At 37.0% G+C, this 24,005-nt stretch overlaps 1 protein-coding gene across 2 annotated transcripts in view; it reads right to left on the bottom strand.

Annotated features, from left to right (window-relative positions):
- Positions 1–9,942: 9,942 nt before the first annotated feature.
- Positions 9,943–24,005, bottom strand: part of Hmgn3 (high mobility group nucleosomal binding domain 3) — a 31,270-nt gene continuing 17,207 nt past the window's right edge. The window contains exons 2-6 of one of the 2 annotated variants that reach the window (XM_005324770.4): positions 21,554–21,604; positions 14,882–14,911; positions 12,354–12,404; positions 10,947–11,060; positions 9,943–10,419 (exon numbers count right to left, since the gene is read on the bottom strand). In XM_005324770.4, coding sequence (XP_005324827.1) covers positions 10,381–10,419; positions 10,947–11,060; positions 12,354–12,404; positions 14,882–14,911; positions 21,554–21,604 — 285 coding nt within the window. In that variant the 3' untranslated portion in view covers positions 9,943–10,380. Of the gene's footprint in view, positions 10,830–10,946; positions 11,061–12,353; positions 12,405–14,881; positions 14,912–21,553; positions 21,605–24,005 lie in introns of both variants that reach the window. The other variant, XM_013358356.4, reaches the window with a different exon arrangement.

Raw genomic sequence — 24,005 nt, 5'->3', positions numbered from 1 at the left:
AATGACTATAGTAGAGATAGAGTAAAGTACAATTTCAAAACACAGTATTTGCAGTTGTGGGGTTTTTGTTTTAGGTGAAATATCAACTACTTAAAAAATTTTAGAGCAGGGCATAAATGAAAACTTTTTAGAGATTCATTTGGCCATTAGTCTCAATTTACCAGAATAAATCAACACCAGAGGTTTTAATCTCTTTGATTTCTCTTGTTTTTATGTGCTCTTGGCATTGCCTAATTTTCCCCCCACTGGTGAATTGCTTACCTCTAGGCTTTTTTGGGGATGGCAAGAGAAGAATGGCATCCTCACAACCTGTATAAGGGCATTGTTCACACATCAAAGCACAAATTCAAAGAGCAAATGTCCAACCATGGTGACTACTGCAGTGGGTCATTCACACTTTTTGCTTGCACCTATATAGTACCATTTATCTGCAATCTTTTGTGATGATTTGATTAAAATTTAATGCATATTCAGCTAGTTGGTTTAAAAATTATCAAAGTGCTTGCAAAGTCTTGAAATTTGTAGTCTATGAAAATTAGAACTTTCCTATTGGAGTATTTTGCATTTCACAAAAGTGGACAAAAGCTGTGTTTGTTAGATAGCTCTCGCCTCATCTAATTTATTTAGGGTACTGAAATTTTTACCACCACTATTTTGGAATTCTGAAGTCCCTGCCATTTAGATTTGGATTATTGTCAACTACCAATTAGTGGAGAGAGGTATGGGACTGCTCTCCCCTTTAAGTTTTTTCCCTGCCATTGAAACTTTACAGCAAACTTGCTATTAACTGGGATGGTCAGAGAATGTGGAGAACTGATTACTTGGATAAGGGAAGAGTTAATGAGGAAACCCATTCTCTTAAAACTCTTGGACTTCTTTGTAAAATTAATTAGTACCCTTAATGGCCTTAGAAAACAAAGTGTGTAATATTAAACATCACTGAATATTTCTTTCAGAGAACAAGATATTGCTATGCCTCAGTGTTCTCATTCTGTAAGTGCATTATTATTATAATACAGAACTGTAGTTGGAGAAGAGAGAAGACAGGACTGAACCTATGTTTCTCCCTGGCCTATATACACTGGAATTCTTTTCACTCTTATCTCTGATATAAGTTGTTTCTTTATCAACAAGATAGACAGGCTCTGGAGCAGTTTATCAGGGATTAAATTTTAATTCCATAATTCATTCACTATATGATATTAGGCAATTTAATTCTGTTACTAAGTTTCCTCATCTGTAAAAGAGGCAAAATAGTAAGTAGGGTTTATAATAACCCCTTCATGCTAAATTTCCATACAAAAGCACTAAGGAAAATGCTTATTCCTAGAATTAGCCAAACTGCAAAGTCTTACAACACAGTTCTCAGACAGTCCTCAATTTCAACAGCTTGTGTTGGGGAAGAATTCATAGAACTCACTGAAAACCATTGTTACCATTTATTACAGTGAAATGATACAAGAACCTGGAGAGTTTCAATCTTTTAAGTTTTCCTTGTCCTCAGGATGTTCTGCTGTTCAAGTATCAATGGGAGGTAGTATGCATGGAGTTATTATCAACTTGGAATGCTTGTTTGAGCTTCAGTGTCTGGAGTTTTTATTGAGACTTGATTACATAGTCTTGGTTGATTGATTGATTGTCTATGAGGTTGAACTAAGTCTCTAGTTTTCCTCCTCTCCACTGACGTTAAGCTGATACCATCTGGCCCATGGGCTACCATGAGTCACTTTGTGGCATAAACCAACAGGTATGAACAAAACCTAAACCTCTCTTTAAAACACAACCTGGCACAGAGTAAGTACTCTCCTAAGTAAGTACTTATTTTATTATTAATTATCTTCTTTCTTTTATTAGAGGATCTCAAAATATTTTCCAATTTCTTCATTTTGTATTATGAAAATGTACAGACATACAGAAAAGAATATTACATAACTACCTGTATAGCCACTGCTAGACCCAACAATTAATATCATGCCATATTTATTTTATCTATTTAGATGACTGTGTATAATGTATGCATAAAGAACATGTATTGATAGATAAATATATAATTTTTGTTGTATCATTTGAAAATAAGTTGCAGGTATCAAAGCCATTCATCCCTAAAAACTTCAGCCCACATGTCTGAAGAATAACTACAGTATCATTATTATAATTTAGAGAACTAATAACAATTCCCTAAAATGCCATATCCAGCTATACTCTAATTAAAGAAAAAATATGAGTTAATTGAGGGAGACTCCTCTTTCCCAAAAAAAAAAAAAAAAATGCTCATTCTCCCTCTCCTCTGTGGAAGAATCTAGGGTGGCTTCTTGTTTCTTGCTGAATGAAGTCCAAACACTGGTAGCCACCATTCAAGGCTTTGTATGATTGTGAGTCTCACGTACTTCCCCTACATTCCCACATACATTTACATAACATTTCCTGAGTGTTTACTCTGTGCCAGCCATGGTGCGGGGTGCTTTATGTGCACGTCTCAGTTCCCACTACTTCCCACCAGCAACTCTGTGCTCCAGTGAAGGTGTCTCCATATCTGCACAAACTATGCCCACCATTATTGGGAGGAGTCATTCTGTCACCACAGAGGTTTATTCCTTCCTTCCTTTCTTACTTAAGCTCTGACATAGACCTTTAGAAGTTCCCTGGTTTGGGAGTCTTCAAATTGTATCCGATGGGATCCAGCCAATGAACTCTCGGGTCCACCTCATGGTTGAGGCAATGGCCAGGAGGATGAGTTAACTTCCTGCTCTGAAGCTCCCCTACTACCACTGTGCAAGAATTATCCACATTCAGTTGCTTTAAAAGTGGCCTTAATCAAACCCAGTCTGATCATTTTACAGAAGAAATGGAAGTGCAAAATAGTGAATGGATTTGCTCAGGTAGTCAAAGCTTGATTTTGAGAGAAGAACCTAACCTAAGGACTTTTGACTTCCTGTATATTACCCTCCGCCTCTGGAAAAGTTGCTTCCATGTTTAAAAACTACTCTCATTCTTCTCTGGTCCATTCCAATCCCTTATAGGATCAGGAGCATCTACATTCCCTCCACCACTAAATCTCCCAGCTGCTCAAGATTCTCTTCTCTGGTCCCTTAAAACCCTTTTAGTCTGAATTGCACACATGCAACACTTAATTGTGTGCACCAGAAAATCTTTTCTCCTCTTTTATATGTTTTAGTACTTTAAGAGTTGGGAGAACAACTTGGACTTTTAATTTGGTCCATGTAAATATTTAGTAAACATTCATTGATTAATTACTGTGTACCAGGCATCAATTAGGTGCTTTGGAGGTCAAAAAGATGACTCCCTGCTTCCAGAGACTCAAATTCTACTTGTGTAAATAGATTGTGTTCTACAGTGTTAATGAAATGAAATGTTCTGTTCTGTGAGCAGGCAATAGGAAAGGCAACTCATTGTGATAGAAATGATCGATAAAATTCTTCTTTGTTTCTATCCATCATGGATCATGCAGTAGACACTTGTTGATTGACAGAGGGGTTTATTCCATATTAGTTCGATGAAATAGTATTCAAATTTGCTGCATTAAAAAAAAATGAGAAGTGAATTTGGCTAAGGACCTATCTTGCCCATAATGGCAAAGAGGAAAGTTTCATCTCTTTTTGGAGTTGTGATTACTCTGTAGGTGCAGGACTCAGAACACAGTGGCTGCTTAACAGTTACTTGTTGAACAGTTCTTGGTGCTTTGTATATGCTGAGTAAGCCCGTTTTTAAAAAGAGTACCATTCATTACCAATTTTTCCCATTGGATTCCATCAAAAACCGAAAGCATATTTTTAAATCACCTTATTCTGATTTAGTTCCCACTACTAGAAGATCTTACAAAATTCTCAGAAAAAAAGCAGTCCTTTTGAAATTCAAGGGAGACAGCTCCAAGAACAAAACTATAGCATATTATCACTAAAGTCAATCAGATTCTGTGATTTCCAACTCTGAGACCACCTTCCTCTCATTGTTTATTCCCCCAAAACTCTGTTTTACCTGTTAGATCATTCAAATTCCACTGGACATTTGTGACAGACTGGAAACTTCTGATCCAAAAAGATATCAGTGGAAGAGCCATGAGAAGTACTCATGGCTAATTATTTCTTGGAAGTACAACTAGACGTTAATTATGCCAAACCCAAATTGTCATTTTTGGCAGGCACTCTATGGCAACCAGATGAAGAATACTTAAAAAATGCTATTCAATAATTTAACTTATTTAGTTTATTGTGGCTTTGTTTATGACTAACATCTGTTAGGGTCATTGAGATATAGTCCTGAAAAGGAAATCCATTAGAGGAACGACATCAAAGGTTTATTGTGGAAGAAGTTAGGGATCTGTAATGGCTCATGTAAATATACATTTATTTATGTTACTATGTAATTAATGTAGACTTCCTTACTAGATTCCATATTCCATAAGAGCAGGGAAACCTACCAACACCATTGTATCCCAGTACCTGATACTCATATGTTTAATATATTTTTGATGAACGTGTGAGCCTAAAAGAAGAATTTGATGCAATCTTGGAACACTCTTTGCCCAGTAAAGCATATTTGTTAAACATCAGGATGAACTCACAGAAGATATACTAATAAAATTTGCAAAGGGTAAAATAATTGGGGAAAAGGTATAGGTTGGGCGAAATGAAATCATTGTTACTACAAACCTAAAAAAGAAGATAGGCATTTCCTAAGTTCCACCTAATTGCAATTGTTTTGAATAATTTTTGCCCCCATTTCTCAACTCTGAATTCAAAGGCTCATTGAAATGCATCACATTTTAAAAAGAAATCTATGTCCTACAACAGTAGTCTATGAGGATGAATGAGAAAAAAAGAGGTGTTTCAAATTGGATGTGAAAGGTATCTTCAGATGTTTGAAGAGCTGCTGGGGAAGAATCAAGCTAATCCATATGCCAATCCTAGCAGAACTGGGATAAAAAATTGGAAGTGAAAGGGAGCTAATTCTTGCTGTACCAATTAGAAACCATTCTCTAACTTTCAGAGCTGTTTGGGTGTGAGAACTTCTTAAAAACTGAAGGTGTTCAATCCATCTGAGCAACTCTGGGGAATCTAAGCCACATAAGAGAGAGAGTAGATGACCTCAGGTGTTGTTCCAATCTTTTATGTTTATGCTTTGGCTTCAAAGAACTCATGAGCCCCATTAACCTAGATCCAAGAATATTTACCTCTAAGGGAATATCCTTTGTTCAGTTGTTAAGCACTTTATGATCTGGAAAGAAAGGTATTATATAGAGCATGATGCAATTTTTCTACAAGAGTGAAGTTGGACCTGTATTAAAAGTTAAGTATGTACATGAGCTGAACAAGTATTGTCACAAGAATAGTACCACAGCTAACAGAAAGAAGGTCTTAAAGTTATGGCACTAGTGTTTTCAAAGGTGTTAGCTAAATAAAAGCTAAATGAGATAAAGATGGTTTAATTTTTTTGCATTAATTCCAAGCAATACTGGCCAGAATTGCAGTGGATAGGTGTGGCTATACCATCCATTTAGCATAATTTGGAGATTAATATAGATTGCAGTGGTAATAACCCTAAGCTTGGTTCTTCCCTGACCATTGAAGACCACAGTCAATTCAACATTGCTTAGTGGGTCTCTGTGTGTCAAGTACTGAAGGAGCAAGGGAGAATGAAACCATGCTGCCTGTCCTTAAGGAGCTAACATCCAGGTAGCCCCTCGTTTTGACTGATAATATTAATACTTCCCGGACACTTACTTGTGTTATACCCTGTACAGTCAATGCGATTTTTGTTCCCATTTGTAGATGGGGATGCTAAGGTAAGAGGGACTGAGTGAACAGTCTATACTAACACAGTCAGTAAGAAATGAAGACAGGACTGAACTCAGGCACTCTGGCTTCAGAGTTCACAAGCTTAAAATGTACTTTGAAGTAAAGCACAATTCTTCCTTTCATGCTGTTCAGGGGAGACTCACTCATCCAAACTGACTGCTGACAACAAAAGCATGTGATATATAATCATTGGAGAGTGCCTACAAAACCCATTGGTACTCATCCAATTCCAGTTCAATTAACACATAGGGAAAACCTACAGCATATTAGGTACTGTGCTGATTTCACAGTAACCATCTCATTCAACCCTAATGCCTTTGTCAAGCATATATTATCTCTATTTTAGAGATGAGAATATTGAGAGGTGGAAGTTGACCTATCTAAGTTCATATAGTTTCTCAGTAGTAGTACTGGTATTTAAATCCAGGTCTCCAGATTCTAAACCCAGGTCTCCAGATTCTAAGTGTTTTCTGTAACATAATAAATGCCATTTTAAAAATAAAGAGTACAAGTCTGTGGTTGTGAGTACATTTGAAGTCATACAAGCATCATCATCATTTAATTCCAACATTTCCATCACCCCAAAAAATACCCTGCCCTCATTAGCTGTCATTTCTCATTTCTTTTTTCCCACAGCTCCTACTGTGTCTCTATGCCTTTTATAGACATTTCATATAAATGGAAACAAAAAAAAATGTGGCCTTTTATGCCTACCTTCTTTTACTTAGTATATTGTGCTTGGTATATTGTTTTCAAGGTTCATCTGCTTTGTTTTGTTTTAATCTACTTATTTGTTGATGGCCATCTGGATTGTTTTCACGTTGGGGCTATTATAAAGAGTGCTCTTACTACACTCACATACAAGTTTTTGTGTGAACATATTTTCAGTTCCCTTGGATATGTTCCTAATATTAGAACTGGTGGATGATAAGGTAACTCTGTTTAACTTTCTGAGGAGCTACCAAACTATTTTCCAAGAAGGCTATACCATTTTACATTCCCACCAGCAATGAATAAAAGCTCCAGTTTCTTCATATTATCACTAATCCTGGTTATTTTCCTTTTGTTATTGTTACAGCCATCCCAGTGGGTGTAAACTAATCTCATTATGTTTTGAAAGGCATTTCCCTAATGACTTATGTTGACCATCCCTTCATGCACTTATTGGCTATTGCTGTGTTTTTGAAGATATGTCTATTCAAATCCTTTCCCCATTTTTAAATTGTATTTTTCAAAAAAAAATTTTTATTCGGTATTTTTAGATATACATGACAGTAGAGTCTATTTTGACATATTTATACAAACATGGAGTATATCTTATTCTAATTAGGATCCCAGTGTTGTGGCTGTACATGATGTGGAGATTCCAAAGTGGATTGTCTTTTAGAAGTTATTTATATAGCCTGGATTCGAGACCCTTATCAGATATATGATTTGAGAATTCATAAATTATCTCTTAAATTGATAATTTATATAAAGTGCTTATTATAGGGCACCAAATAAATTCTGGATATTATTACCTTAATCATTATAATTATCCTGAGATTTAAAAATCAATGTTCTGAATAAAATAATAGAAAATAATAAAAACTTGGGATTCATGACTAAGAAAAAAGCACTAGAAGAAAAGACACATTAACATGTGATGGCTGAGAATTGAGATGGCTTCCCTAAGCCTGCTCATCTGGTAACCTAAAGGGTAGCACTTACACCTCTAGCCAAGAGAAAAGCCCCCTAATTTTGACTATCTTCGTTTATACCTTGTTTCAAACTTATTATATCAATGTACATTCAGGATTTTAAGGGATGGTTTACATATTGTTAGAACAATGTAACTTGACTTTTGGTTCACATTACCCTATCACAGAACTGGCAATTTGTGGGCCACATTCCTCTTGAAGCCCCTCTTACTCCAACAGAATCCATTGGGCACAATTTATTGCAAGCAACTTGTCCTAGCTTTGGCACTGTATTAGTCAGGTCTTCAGGTTTGGGGGACCAATTTGAGGTTCTTGGTTGTTCTGGGGGAGCTGTCAGTACTACAGTATTCACAGGCATACTGTAGTATGTGGTAATAATACCCATGTACTTAGACATATACCAGTATTCCACACAGCACTCTTGATTGTTGTGTGTTTGAAAGTAATAGCATCAATAGTCAATGATTTAAAACTCTACTTCCTCAATAGAAAAGTAGAAATCAGAATTCACTGAATTCAAATGGTCAATAAACACAAGTTCAATTTAACCAGTAAGACAACAATTGAAAATTATAACTGGCATATTTCTCACTTATTAGATTGGTAAAAATTAGAGTTTGCCAAAGGTAGAAGAGATGGCATTCATAAGCTGTTGGTGGGAATGGCGTTTGGTGCATTGATTTTGGTAGTCCTCAAAATGTCAAATGTACATTTCCTTTGATTTAGACATTCCATTTCTAGGAAAACAATTTAGCTTAGCAGAAAAACATAAGTAGACAAAACTTTGTGTACAAACATGTTTGTTGTAGTTTCATTGGTAACATTGAAGTATTGGAAATATAGGAATGTGCTAGGTGTGGAGGTACACACCTGTTATCCCAGTGACTTAGGAAACTGAGGCAGGAGGATTGTAAGTTTTAGGTCAGTCTCAGTAACTTAGTGAACCTGTCTCAAAACAAGAAAATTAAAAGAGCTGGGGATATAGCTCACTGATAAAGTGCCCCTGCATTCACACCCCAGTATTTGGAAAAAAATAAAAAATAAACAAGAAATAGAAAAAAGAAAATCTTTATCTTCAACTGGACTTTATGGTTGAATAAACTCAAACATAGTGTGATTCATTCTTTTAAAAAATTTATGTGCATACATATGTGTATGTGCATGCACACATATGTACTTATATACACACACACACAAATAGACAAAATGGTATGCAGTAATTACCTCTGGGATGTAGAAATAGGGGAAAGGAAGAGTTTAATGGTTTGCTTTTTTGCTTTATATATTATTACAATGTCTGATATTTAAAAAAATCACTTGTATCACTTTTGTAATTTTTAAAAAGTAAATCTAAAGTGCTCTTCTGAATTGGAAACTAGCCAGCAATGTACTTCAATTGTGTATTAATGACACTTTAAATATATTTTTTGTAAAGTGTTCACAGGATACCAGCTATTTTTCTTTGAAGTGAAAACTGTTTTGGGAATCTCTAAAACTCAGGAGTTAAGGTATGAATGAACAGAAACCAAGAAAGCTAGAGATGAGATTATCGTGTACATACTATGACAATGACAGATTTGAACAGTGACACAAGTTTCTTATCAACAAAATACATGTTGACAATATAACACACAAGCGACTAAAGTCCTGAGGGTCAACAGTTTTTTTGCAGAAACTACTCTACATCTTAAAAGATGCTAGTCTTCAGTTAAGTGGAATCCAGACAATTCAGCTTTCCTGAGGTGCTGAAAGTTCCCAAGCTTCTGAAGGGAACACAACAATAACAACACATTTACAGAGCACCTCTTCTGTTCCTGGCATTGCTCTGTTCTTTCTGTAGACAGAAGGATACTATTTAAAAGTCAAAGGTTGAACAGTCTGGATTTTCCCCTTCCAGTATGTCACACACACCCCACACTCCCACTTCTTAGCCTAGAAAAGAACTCTAATAATATCTATGCCAACCCTCCTCTCAGACTGATGCAAGGCTGCAGTTTGGTCGTGCTGGCTGAAGAGCTTTTAGAGCTGTGAAGTCCTCGATGAAGAGGTCAGCATTTTAGCACAGATGTGACTCTGTCATTTTGAAAGTGGGAGATTTTCAAAGATGAGCATGTATTTAGGGTTTTTATGGTTTGGCAGAACTGTATCTTGTTTTTAAAGACTTTAAAAACACTGGTATTTTAAAGCTTTTATTATATATTGAAGTTGCATCTGATATAAAGTGAGTTAGATGTAATCCTTCTACACTAGAAGTCACAGATGTTTTATTAAAATAATACCAATGTTAAAGGTCAAAAAATTAAAAAACAGTCCTGTTTGACTTTTTAGAGATATTGTCATGGGACAGACTAGAAATTCCTTACATCATTTGCAATAATAAAATGAAACTATCCCTCAATTTAGTAAAAATACTACGAGGCAGGTAATTTGCAGACAAGAAAACCTTTTATTTTAAACCACAAATAGTCAGCAGGTGGCCACAACTATCCATGTTTCATTAAAATCACATAAAACCTAGGTACAAAAGCACCACTGATTATTGCTCTAGAAAAACTGCATGAAAAATTTAAATATGCACAGTAAAAACACCACATATGCACAGGACCAAGTTTTTTAAAGCAAATATATGGAATGCTGAGTCAATTTTACATACAGCTTCCAATATTAAATTGATATTTATTTTGCTTGAGGATGATGGAGATTTCCAAAAAGTACTATGAGAGGGCAAAATGTCCATCCTTATATATTTTGTATGCCAACTAGTGGACTCCTAAAAAATTAGCATTTACAAAATACTTGGTAAAAATAGCTTTTAAAAGTTGTCTCAAGAGGTACATAAAATCAACCCCAATTTTCATGATAATTCATTCTCTCTCGTTATCTACAGATTCAGTTTTCTGAGCCTGTGAAAAAGAAAGAAAAAAAGATATAGTTATCACTTAAACTACGATAGCCAAGGAAAAGTCCACCCACTAACACACAAGCTTTTGAACATATGTTTTTTTGCAGCTCTACTGTACAACCTACTTCAACTCTTGGTGGAGAACAGACAAGGCAGGAGCACATGATGCCAACACTCTGCTGCGTTTATTGCTCTCTGCTTTTCAAACAGCTACAGAAACCTTACCTGCAAACCCCCACTGCTCATAATAAAAAACATCACACTACTATCTGATTCTAGTCACTGCAAACATGCAGAATTTTCTACTGTACCCTTAACTCTCACTGTTTCAATCTGCCCCTTTACTGACAGTGTGCTGGGTGGGGTACTTCTGGAGGCTGAGACATTAACAGTTGAGCGAGAGATGTGGATCTGCAATAACATTACAGGCAATAAAAAGAGACATTATGAACATGCTATCACCGGCTGAAGGATTGAGCAGTTTTTAAGACACTGATTCAATCAGTGGGAGGTATTTATGGAAAGTACCTCTTCAGCTTTAGTTTCACCATTTTCAGATGGTGTAGTACCTTCCTTTCCAGCTTCCTGCTTTTCCTCCTTCTTTCCTTTAGCACCTCTGCTAATCTTTGTTCCAGGTTCTTTCTAACAGAAGATCAAAGCACAAGGAAACACAGTATGTTAGACACAGTGTGGTTAGCCAAGATCAATTAACCTCTGTCCAAGTACAATGATGCCCACCATGGTGGCCTTTTAGAGGGAACTGAGGACCCAGTTATTCTGAGTTTGTTTTTTTTAATATTTTTTTTTATTTTTAGTTTTCGGCAGACACAACGTCTTTATTTGTATGTGGTGCTGAGGATCGAACCCGGGCCCCACGCATGCCAGGCGACTACGCTACCGCTTGAGCCACATCCTCAGCCCTATTCTGAGTTTTAACTGAGTTACACTGAGTCTCCATGAAAATCTAATAGCCTGCTTTGAAAGCCCATTGGAATTTCCCTTCCCTTGGAAAACACGATGGCAGCCCTCATTTACTGGATGGGTGGACCACCTCTCCACAGTGAGAAGTGATTCTGCCATTGAGAGGGCAGCAGCAGGACTTGGTGACATAGGAAACAGAGCAGGGGAGAACCTGGCTGTGGTGACTTTGCTGCTGCTTTCCAACAAGACATCTCATATGGAGATATGTGGCTTGCATGACTTGAAAGCTGAGAAAGCACTTGAAAACAAAGGCTCAGATGAGGAAAACTTTTCTAATTTTAAGACCAAGCTACCTAAGTGAGTTCTGTTTCTGAAATCAACAACTCACATCACCATACAGTTTCAGGCAATTCACAACAGGAATGGTGCTCTGAAGGGCAGAGCACAGAAAAGCAATTTGGGGGGTAAGTTCTTGATAATTATATACTTCAGTTTCCTCACCTGCAAAACAGGATGCTTATATCTACTTCAACTGAGTTGATGTGAGTGTTATATGGTCAAACAATCAGAACAGTGTCTGGCATAGTATGAGCTAATTATTTACCAATTATCTGCTGGCATTAATGAGTATTTTGTTATTATTAGTTATGAGACTGGCCTTCTACCAGCAGTTATGTGAGGTCAGAAGCCCCTCCCTGCAGGCCCATCCAGGAACCGTGTGAACTGCATGTTCTGAGGCAGCTGCCAATACCCCGGTGGACACAAGGCTTCCCAGAGCAACCTGCTCTGACTTCCTGCGCCTCATTGACCAAATGGAAAACACATTCAGCTAAAGCATAAAACTGTGCTTTATGCCTTTTAAGAAAACCCATAATAGTGGTAATGGCTTTCTGGTCAGAACATTTTAGCCTGAACCATTAAACATGGAGTTTCCTTGGATGATTTTTGGGTAAGGAATTATAATTTATTCATTGTTTAAAAAACCAAAGGTGGGAGGAAGGGAGCACCTCTTACCTTAGCAGATGCTTTTCTTGGTTTAGGTTCAGGTTTTGGTGGAGCAGGTTTCTGCAAAGATAAATTATACAAATGCTGACAAGGAGAATTGTTATCACTAAGAGGAACTCAAAAGGACTGCAAAGACAACTGTCCATTTTGAGTTCTACTTTGTTCATTCAAAGGCAATTGCACCCTATTTTCAGCATCAGGGAATAGCACAAAGACTTTGGCATTTCATTAACTATTTTCATCCTGGGTTTACAAGCCAATGGTAGGTGAGATTGAAAGCTGACTCAGTCCAGAATAGCTCTCTGGGAACAGAGTTAAGCTTCTATCACTGATGTCCCTGTAATTCCTTTTATCACAGCATAGCAGCAAGAGGAATGACTCAGGCCCTTGGCCAAACAGCTCAATGAATTCAGACGCATTGGCTGTCCCCAAAGTCTAGAAACCACAGCACAATCACAGGCAAAGCCCATCTAGTAATGAAGGCTGCTGTCTCTGAAGTAGTTCAAATCACTTCCAAATCCTTCCCGCTCTGATGTAGATTTCAACTTCTCTATCCAAGCTTCTTCTTACTTTCATCTTTTCCCATGCTAGCTTAAGGTGACAATCTCTCGCCCACTCAGACACTGAGCTCATTTGTCACTACTGCTTTCATTAGAACACAATTATAATGATAACATGTCCACCGTTGGCTCCTAAAGTTTAAGAGTTTGCAGCTAATATTAGCAAGAGAGCCCTCTAGGAACTATTTTCTCCTGTCTTATGTGGTTTCTCTCCTATTCTCAGAAGCAGTTCCTAAAGCCCTCTGGCCATGGTTCTTCCTCCATAGAGCCAGCTCCACAGGGTCTGAGACCAAGAGGCACTTGTGGGCACTGGGGAAAGATAACCAGTTTAAACCATGGGTTCTCTGTAGATATTTTCAGGCAAATATTCTCATAGAGTTAGAAAAAAATGTACATTTTCTCCAAACACTAGAAGAATGGTTTTTAAATAGAAAACACTGGCCAGGGTCTCTTTCTATGGAGAAAAAATTTATGTCCTCCTCTAAGTCTCCAAGAGGTTAAGGGTCATATTGAATCTGCCCCTTTTCATCCAGGGCATAAAGTGCAACTATAAGCAATGCAACTCCAGAAGACAGACTGTTAGAAATGACTTTTCAAATACCAAAAATAAAACTAAGGAAAGTTTTTATTAATCTTTTTACACTCTAAATCTGCAGACTATTCCCCAAATAAAGCAGCTTTCATTGATCTTAAATTTTCACGATCTAAAACACTTGTTATTCTAAGTTTTGATATATTAATAGACACATTTTCTCAATTTACAATGAGTAGTTTCTTTTTATATTTTCTGTGAGACAGACCTTTCACCCTGCCTCAACAGTCAGTGATTTTGATGGGACCAAGAGTGGAAGTTGTGTAGTCTATAATACTGCTAGCCTTGGAGGAGGTTGTGTTGGCACACAGAGTGATCTCAGTGGAAGGGGCTCATATAGTTGGTTCCTGGCATTCAGGGAAAGTCTTCTTTTAAATTTGGGTTTTCCTTTGACATACAAGGACTATTCCTTTAACTGACTAGAGGTTCACAACAGCATCTGTAGTTCTTAAATCCTTCTGCTGGCTCTGATACCTCTACCTTACAAGAACTCAAGTGAAACACTGGCTCACTTAAACCAAACTCAGCTACATTTCTGAACTTGTGACCAGTCCTAAAACCCACTTCCGTGTACAGGTATGGGCTGTGGACAAAATCCAGCTTGCAGCTCTTATAACATCTAGTGTCAGGATAAACACTATCAGCCAACAGGTCAAGCCCTTTCTACCACCTTCCCAGTGAGCTGCTTGGGCTGCAGAAATCTGACCAAAATCCTCCACTAAAGTCAGACTGATCTGTCTGCTAGTAGAATGAGAACCAGTACATCAGGAGGGCAGCAGGATAGAGCACAAGAGCCAGTGTGGTGTACACAAAGGCTGGTGAGGAAGAGTGAAGCACAGCTATGGTTGAGGCTCCACCACACCTGCCCATTCCACTTTCAATTCTAATCCCCACTCATAGAAGACTCCAAGTAACAAGGTAAAATCACTATATTTCCAAAGATGTTCCAGGTCTGAAATGAGGCTAAAGTGTATGGATTCAGACCGCATTCTGATGCTGGCATAAAATGTTCTAAAGTATGAGTTGTGGACAAAACATCAGAAATCTTGTCTACTTCAGCACATCAGGTATACAGTTTAAAGGCAATGATTTTGCTTAAGGTACTTCTTTCATTGCAGAGATCTAGCAATATCAAACAACACCCTGGGCTTTATTTTCCTGGTCATAGCACTGATCACTGATTTTCACTGATACATCTGATTAAGTGAATTGCTTGGTAAACATGGGTCAGATTTGATAGAAATTGTGACCCTAAGTAATTTTCAAAAATAAAATAAAGAAACTCAAGGGAAATACCACCTTAATCTTCCTTTTGCTGCTTTGCTTTAGACAAAGGGAAAATGTACACATAAGTAGAAACACCAAAGGGGTTCTGAGGCACTTACTGCTGACAATCTGGCAGACCGTCTCGTGGGCTACAAAAGGAATAGAAAAAACAAAAACATTTTTGTAATTACATACAACCAAGTTGACTTTTAAAAAATTATTCTTGACATATCCTACTTTGTTGATAGAATGTAATATATGACTTCCATCACCCTCTCCAGGTGAAACGCACCCAAGTTGCCTGGGTACCATAATAACTCCAGACAAAGTGTTCCTAAAGAGATGTAGGCACAATGTTCACATAATTGGTGTCTACCAATCAGGGGCATGGTGAGAAAAAAGGGAAAGGAAGTTGACTTTTGACTCCATCCTACACCATAATCTTTTCTTTTGTGATAAAATTGAAGTTTAAGAAATGGTCTCTAGTCTTATTCTTGTTCTTTAAAAAATGGAACTGAAGCTTACAAATTAATACAAGAAGACATATAATAAGAAACGAAAATAGCAGGAGTCTCCCATTTTTTGCTATGTCGGAAGAGAGAGAATGACTAAGAATCTTCACAGCTAACAAGAAAGAAAGACTTCTTTGTGCCTATAACAAAACAAATACACTTATCTACTAAAAAAGATGTCAAAGATTTAACTAAAGTAAAAAGTTCACTTATCTTTTAATTTCAAAGTTTAGAAAACCAAGAGAGGGACTGTACAGATTAGATACTGATATTGAACTTAAAGTCTGGAATTTTTTTCAGAAAAATTTTCTTCAAGGATAGTACAAGTTAATAGCAAATGAGACTGTAAAGAAAATTTAAAATAACAGAACTGTCCTAGGTGCTTCAGTGATAACACACAGAATTGATATTCTACTTACCATCCAGCAGAAGCTGGCTCCCCGGGGGATTTCACATGCTAAAACCACATTTGCCCTTCTTTACAAGTATTTCAGAAATAAATACTCCATACATTTTGTCTGTTTATTCACTGCTCCATTTCCAGAAGAATAGTATACTACCCAACAAACAGTACATACTCAAAAATACTTGCTGAATAAATGAATTCAAGCTTTTTCCTAATTCTTACTCCCTTATGAAGACTGTGCCTCATTATGATAGCTTGAATGTTTCCAATACTTTTTCTTGAGGAGGGTAGCAAAAGTGGAAAATAGGAACCTGTGCCATGATTGCAAGAAATCATGGAAATTCTTGAAGTCGTGCTTAGGTCAGTCTAGGTCAGCTGCTCACACCAAACTGGAAGAAATATTTCTTGCCGCTTCCACATCGCATTTCTTACTGAAAACAGCCAGAGAATCTAAATTCATCTTTCTTTATACTACAGAAGGAAATGAGGAACCAGGGCCTCCATGAATAATTTTAACCTTGGGGTCTCAAGGAAAGATCAGAGCTGGACTTAAGGCCAGCTAGCAGAATGTGCTGAGAATAGGTGACTGTGCAGGTTAAGTGGTTGACGGGGATACACTCACTGCCCAGAGCAGGAGGATGTATGGGGTCAGCACACAGCTAGATCACTGCCCTGGGATTACCAGGAGAGAAGGGTGCGTATGACATTCTCCATGGGAAATACCACAGTGCTTGCTATGATTATCATAGATGCATTTTGATGATGCACCCACAAGTCTCTGGGAATCAGACCCAAATCTTTCAGTGTCTTTCCCAGGATAGTCAATCACATTACCTGATTATCACTGAAAAAGAGGTAACATTTTCCCTCTAACTGGGCAATAGTGGGTGTCTTGTGTTTCTTCAACATGCTGAGCATGAAGGAGCAAAGGAGGATCCACCATTATTAAACAGAGATCAGCTTCAAAGCTTCTGTATCGCCTCAAGAACTATTGTCACCATCTCACAAGTACAGAAAGCAGCATGTTACCCTCTAAGAAGAAAAGTGGAAGCCTCTATGCTAAAGAGAAGTGAATGGGCCTTATGTGAATCCCCCTGCCTGGTTGTCAGCAGATGGCACCATGTTGACTGCATCTCATTGTTCACCCCTTCTGTTTCACATCTATCACTACTATTCAGGACAATCTTTCTCTTGGGCTGGGGATGTGGCTCAAACGGTAGCGCACTTGCCTGGCATGCGTGCGGCCCAGGTTCGTTTCCCAGCACTACATACAAACAAAGATGTTGTGTCCGCCAATAACTAAAAAATAAATATTAAAATTCTCTCTTCTTTCTCTCTCTCTCTTTGAAAAAAAATTAAAAAAAAAATCTTTCTCTTATATTTTGGTAGTTCCAGTGTCTAGCAGGGGGCCCTCAATATATGTTGAGATGAAAAGAAGTGGCCAGAAATTAGTATATTACTAATTTACTCTCTAATGTGGGCCTGACAAGGAGCCAAGCGTGTTTGCCTGTCAACTAGTGGTCCTGTGTAAAATCTCACTGAAGTGGGACAAAGTCGTGAAAAATTCCCCTTCTGTGACGCTTTTGCTCTTGTCCTCTCTTCCCCATGTGAACACCTGAACACATTGAATAGGCTGAGTGGTGTCAGAAAGCCCTTGTATTTCCAGGCGGACATTCCAATGCTGCTGCTATGCAGGGCCTGAAAGGACTTAGTTCAAGTTCAGTACAAGAGTTCCAAAATAAAAAGCTTAAGTAATTAATGCAAAAACAAAACTTCCCTCTATAAGCTGTCTAAACCAGTCAGTCTCTAAAAAGCATTATCTTTTACTGTAAAATCATTTTATGACTTCCTGCCTAAAATTAACCAGCTCTTCTATGTTATATAAAAAAAAGACTTTTCTTATGATTTTCTTTCTAGCAACCACTACAAGAGATTTTCTTTTTCATGCAAACAGTGAAGGCTGAGACTAACCTTTCACTCAGTCAGCAGTACTGATTATGCATGCAAGTGTGGACGCCTTCCTGGAAAGTTCCATCAGCTTTCACAGCCTTAAAATCTATAAATGATTGAACTATATTTATTGGATATGAAATAGACTAGACTGCTATTTTTTCCTTGTTAAAACACTAGCATTTGAAGTACTTAAATTAAGACTCAGGCTGGTTGGGTAGGACTAGGAAAAAAGAAGATATTAAGAATTTCTCCTCATTTGTTGATTAAGTGTGAAACCTCAGGAAAAGCAGGCCAAACAATGACTCTCAGAGAAGAAGAAGGCTTTTAGAATGACAAGTCACCGGTCCGGTGTAATTGTGCACACATGTAATCCCAACTACTTTGGAGGCTGAGGCAGAAGGGTAGCCTACTTGGGCAACCTACTGAGATCTGCCTAATAAAGCGGAAAAAAAAAAAGAGAAAGGACTGGGGATGTAGCCCAGTGGTAGGGTGCTTAAATAGAATGGTCAAGGCCCTGGGTTCAATCTTCAGTTAAAAAAAAAAAAAAAGCATGAACCATGAGATTGACAGACATCAATACAATAAAGTTGATGGTTTATCACTGTGGTTTCTGGTGTTGAGCACATTAGAATCATCCAGTAATAATTTGATTAATTGATCATTTCCTAGGTTGGAGAAAATTCTGGTGAAGGCTATCCTGAAATACACGAAGTTTTCCACAGTTGCAAAAATAGCAACAAGTCTAATCTCACACACAAAAAAAAGTTCCCAGAGATAGCTAGATTGAAGGAGAATCATTAGAATTTGTTGAATATTGCTTCAAACGTATGAATCATTCTATTGGAAGTAGTCTTATTTTTATGAGATTTCTTTTGCTTCTAAGCCTGACCATGTACTTCTAATCAAAACCCAAAAGTCAAGTTGCTTTGAATTCTCAAAGACAAGTGAGAAGGTAAATAGAAATTTTAAAACTGGGAAGTAGGGAAAGATAGAGCCTTGTATAGGCAATGGAGAAGACTGGAAACTGGATTTAACTGTATCTTTATGAATGCCAAAAAGGCAAATGGGACAGAGGATTTTGGATCAGGAGATTCAGCTATCTTTACTGGTTCCACAACTAGTGAGCAAATTGTTCTCTCTCTGACAACCTTATTTTCGCTAATTAAAACAGGGATAATAACATCTCCTTGTTATCAAAACAGCACTTCTCCAACATTTGCTATTCCCTCACCTGGGTTTATTTTTCTTTATAGCAAATATCCAATTATTTTTGCTTTACCCCTACCATAATGGAAGCTTTGCAAAGTCTGGAATTTTGGGGTTTTGTTTCCTGTGGGATCCATAGTGCTTGGCATATTTTAGGTGCTCATATATTTTTGTTAAGAAATGAATCTGGGGCTAGGGGTATAGCTCAGTGGAAAAGCATGAGCCTAGAATGCTTAAGGCCCAGGGTTTGATCTCTAGCACAAGAAGGAAAGAAGAAAAAAAAAAGAAAGAAAGAAAGACAAGGAAGGAAGGAATCTTAGGGCTATTGTATGGATCAGACAAAATAATGAATGTGAAAAGGTTTGTAAACTGTTCAAATAATGATCATAATATATGGTTTCAGTTATTGTTCAAGTCTCCTGAAATACTGTACACTCTGCACAATGCCCTTCAAATACCACAGCAGTGGTGGAAGACTTTCAAAAGAGGATCCCCCTTTGTAATTGTTTTCTATTCAGTAGAGTCAAAGCTGTGCATACTCAATGACATAACTGGAAAATTCAGCCTGAACTGAATTTCAATTCAACAGAAAAAAAAATCAATCAGTGTATTCTCTGACAGTTTTTACCAAAAGTCACCAGCTCAGTGACTGACCTTTTCACTTTTCCAGCAATTGTGCTGACATCTTGTAGACATAGCATGAGTTTTAATCTGGCCTTGGCTTAAATGACAGGTAAAGAGTCTTGTTTTGAAAGATTTTTGTTACTAATAATATTAAAAATAGACAAAATAAATAGAAACAAAATAGAAAAATAAAATAATAAAAGCATAATATAAATAAATAAATAATAAAGGTCCTTGGGCTAAACATGTATGTATAAATAAATATGTATGTATATGCATGTATATGACAGCTATGTAAGCAATATATATATTTTATATGTATTCTAAACAGCATGATTTGCTTGTAGCATAGAGGGATTGGGAAGACTTTCTGCTATCAATTATCTATAATGATTTCTAGATTTTCTGATTGACAGATCAACTAAAATGTCAGTCTTCAAGGAGAAACCCAAACACTTTTCTTTGGTAACTAAATCTAAAAACATTAAGGTTAATTACACTTAAGAACTATCCTAAAAATCATACTTTGCCATTTTCCAAGAAGTATTCCTAAGAAGTATTCCAAAAAGTATTTCCTAAGTATTTAGGATTGGCTTTTATTATTTGGGGTTGGTTCTAGTATTTGTATGGTGACTTGACTTTGGATCACAAACTTCATGACTATGCCAAACTCAGGAAGACAGTGAATGCCAGGTATATAATGGACGCCATTGCTTTCTTCGTTTTTTTTTTTTTTTGTTTGTTTGTTTGTTTGTTTTGCAGTATTGAGGATTGAACTCTTGCATGTTAGACAAGCACTCTATCATTGAGCTACATCCCACCCTTTTTATTTTATTTTGAGATGGGGATTCAATAAGTTCTTTAGGCTGGACTCAAACTTTTGATCCTCCTGCTCTGAACTATTTAGTGGCTGGGATTACAGGTGTGTGCCACCATGCCCAGCTAGGTACATGGGATGGTAAAGACAGGCACTTTTGTTTGCTTTGCTTTTAGATTACTTCTTTATAGTTTCTGCTAAAGAGTTTCCATTTGGCAGAACTAATTTCCTTGTACAAATCTTGTGATGGTGTTATGATAAATTTCTCTGAATTATCAACTATGATGTGAATCACTAATTAAAGAATCTGTAACTGGATATTGTTTCTGTCTTTTTCAAGTTTATAAGTGCAAGGGTAAGAGCAGTAGTTCTCCACACACTGTAAAGCTCTGTGCAAAAGGGAAGGGCTTTCATCATATATACGTCTCATTTCCTACTTTTTAGTCCATCTCCTTTCACATGGTCATAATATTATCAGCAAGGCTCAAACACAAACATTTCTCTCAAGTTCCTGGCCTTTTGGAAGTTTCTGTATTTTAATACAAAATATCTTTGATTCATTGTCTAATTGATTATCCTAATACCCTAAGAGTTTTCTTAATTAAAAACAAAAGCTTTACTATTTTGACATATTATATATCCTTCCATAGTTTTTGACCTTAGAGGAGAATCCTCCTAGGTGAATATTTAGAATCTAAAGAGTAATTGATAATTCATTCACTGGAGCAGAAAATTATGAAATCAACAGTCTTTCATTTTCTTGCTATGAATGGAAGACTTTGTTCTCCTATATGAATTACCTATTATCTCACTCTTTTCCCAAAAGGAAGTCTTTCAGTATCTGCTTTGATAGACAGCATAACTAACAGGTAGAAACATAAACAACATAGTAATATCTCAATCAGTGTACTCAGATGAAATATACTTTGGCCAAACAAGATGACACCCAGACACTTATCTGATTTATGTAGTATGGACAATTTTTTTTTATATGGGCATTGAATTCAGGGGCACTCTACCACTGAGCCACATTCCCAGCCCTATTTCATATTTTATTTAGAGACAGGGTCTCACTGACTTACTTAGCGCCTCGCTATTGCTGAGGCTGGCTTTGATCCGCCTGCCTCAGCCTCCTGGGCTGCTGGTTTGAGAGGCATGTGCCACCACACCCGGCTCAGCAATATTATTACAACAGTGTTCATTTAGATATAGACAATCATATTAAACATTTCAACATAAAGAATTAAAAAGAGGATGTCAAAGATACACTTACCTCCTGTTTGGTTACTTTGGATCCATCTTTGCCCTCTGAATTCTCTGGGGACTAGAAAGAAAATAGTTCAGTGAATTGTATTTAAATTGGAAATCACATATTAATGATTAACATATACAAAGCTATTTTTATTCCTGGGATCAGATAAGCCAACAGATTTTTTTTGCAAGGAAAAATAAATTTATGAAAGGATTTATTTTTACACACACACACACACACACACACACACACATACACACAGCATTTAGCTGCATAATTGCTCTACTTTTAAAACAGGAATGGGAAAGAATAAATATGAGCCCTTGTTCTCAGTACATGCATACCCTAAGCAAATTTTCATTTATCTTCAATAAGTCCATCACAGTTAAAGAGCAAGGACTCAGTAGTCAGTGGCAGGGGTGCCTGGGATCCACCCCCTTGTTTCACTTGCTTGTTCTAACACTTTGTCCTCAAAGATAAAGGCAGGATGCTGGTAAAACCAAGGTCAACCACTGAAGCATATTTTCATCCCATATCTTCCTTTCTTTGATTTCTAGCTCATTTTAAGATATGACTTGACAGATTTATCCTGAATTACTATTTTTCCATATCCAGCTCCAGCATCTCTACTACATTCCCAGTCTCAGCATGACAGGAAAGCACCTTACCACCCCCAGATGATTTGTTTCCATATTTTGATCCATCCCCTGGGGCAGCACCTGCCCATCCTGTGACAGCTCAAACCTAACAGGAAGCAAAACTTGCACACAACCATGGGGGAAATATAACTTATATTTTCTTTATATATTAAAGTGAAATGTATTCGAGATTTATAAGAATCTTCACATATCCCAACATATTTCTATTGGTTAGGAGTTAAAATATGAGAATAAGACAATTAAGTTAATACAAAATTAAACTATTTAATACAGTTTACAACTGCATAATGCTGGAAGGTAAATATTCCTGCAGCATAAATGGGTAGCTGATATGAACAGAGCATCAGAAAAGATACAAACAGTGAACCCACATTTGGCAGAATGTTTGGCTTAGCAAAATAAAACAGCCATGTGGCAATGCCTTATCTAATAAAATGAGAACAAAATTTACAAGGTCATAAAACCCACTGTTCAGTGGAGCTGGTCACATGAAATTATATAATCATTTCAAAGAACAACCTGGAATCATGAAAAAGACACACAGGACTAATCAGATGACAACTCAGTAATTTCAATTTTCAGATCAGATTCAAAAAAAGAAACTCTGCTAAAATATGGTTTATTTGCACTTTTTCTAATATGGAGAATAAATTCAATAAATAATAGAGAATTACTTAAGCTATGTAAATATTAATGCAATGGGATTAAAATAGGCTATCTGAATATACAGAAAGTATATAAAATAATGCTAAATTTAAAAGCTTACATAAATTTAGTAAGCAAGACATGGTCCCAAGTAAATAAACAAATCTTAGAGCAGAAACTTCCAAGGCAAAGTATTACAGGGAGCGTTCTCTTCTCCCTGGAGCTGTACCTACAACTTTTCAGAGCCTCTCATGTCTATGAAGATAAATCCTGTTTTCCAAGTGGAGCAATTGTTTCCCCCTCTGCCAGGGAGCCTCTTGGGTTCTGAGGGGGAAACAGCTTCCTGTTTTCTGCTCCTCACTCTCACACAGGAAAGTTTGCATCACAGACCTTGAGTTGCACTGGCCAGTTGAGTGATAGACCGTGAAACCTGAGCAAATCTGAGCATATGAACATGATTCCTACATGGGCCATTTGGTTTTGCTAACTTCCATGATTACAAACTCAATGCTTCTGGTTCCACACCAGACCTTCTGACTGTCTTGGAATGCCGCTCTCATTCATACCTATAAGGTCACTCAGTAGATTTCAGTCTGGGGTACCCTCTATCTGTAATAGTTAGGAAGTTAAGGAAGCAGCACATAGCTATTATCAGGAAAAAATATGCTAATGACATTATTTTTAAAATTTTCAAGGCAGTGTATTAGAGGCAAGCAATATGATCAAGAGATCACTCTCTAAACACTGATCCAATAATGTTTATATTGGATGAAAATTACTTAAAAAGAAGAAAGTAGGAAAAATGCATCAGAAAAGCAGGTATACTGAAGATGTTAATGCCTTTGGATGAATGAACGTTAAGACTCTAGAAGTGATGTTCTACAACTCTAGATGAAAATCTCTCCAAAAGGGCTTTCTATGAATAAGAATATAAAAAATTACAATTAAGAATAAATAACCTTTCTTTACACTGGGATCAGTATCAAGACACTTGGCTTGAAACTTGGCTCTCTACCTAGGAGGTGTAAGATTAGGGGTGATGACTTGATCACAGAGGCTCATTCTCTTCACCCAAGAATGACAGATGATAATGACAACTAACTCAAAAGGTCATGCTCGTGATCAAATGAGAGATTAGAGAAAGCATCTCTTAAACTGAATTGTTACAC

The sequence above is a fragment of the Ictidomys tridecemlineatus genome, chromosome 8, assembly GCF_052094955.1.
Source record: "Ictidomys tridecemlineatus isolate mIctTri1 chromosome 8, mIctTri1.hap1, whole genome shotgun sequence".
NCBI lineage: Eukaryota > Metazoa > Chordata > Mammalia > Rodentia > Sciuridae > Ictidomys > Ictidomys tridecemlineatus.
This window is presented reverse-complemented; position numbering and strand designations above follow the sequence as displayed.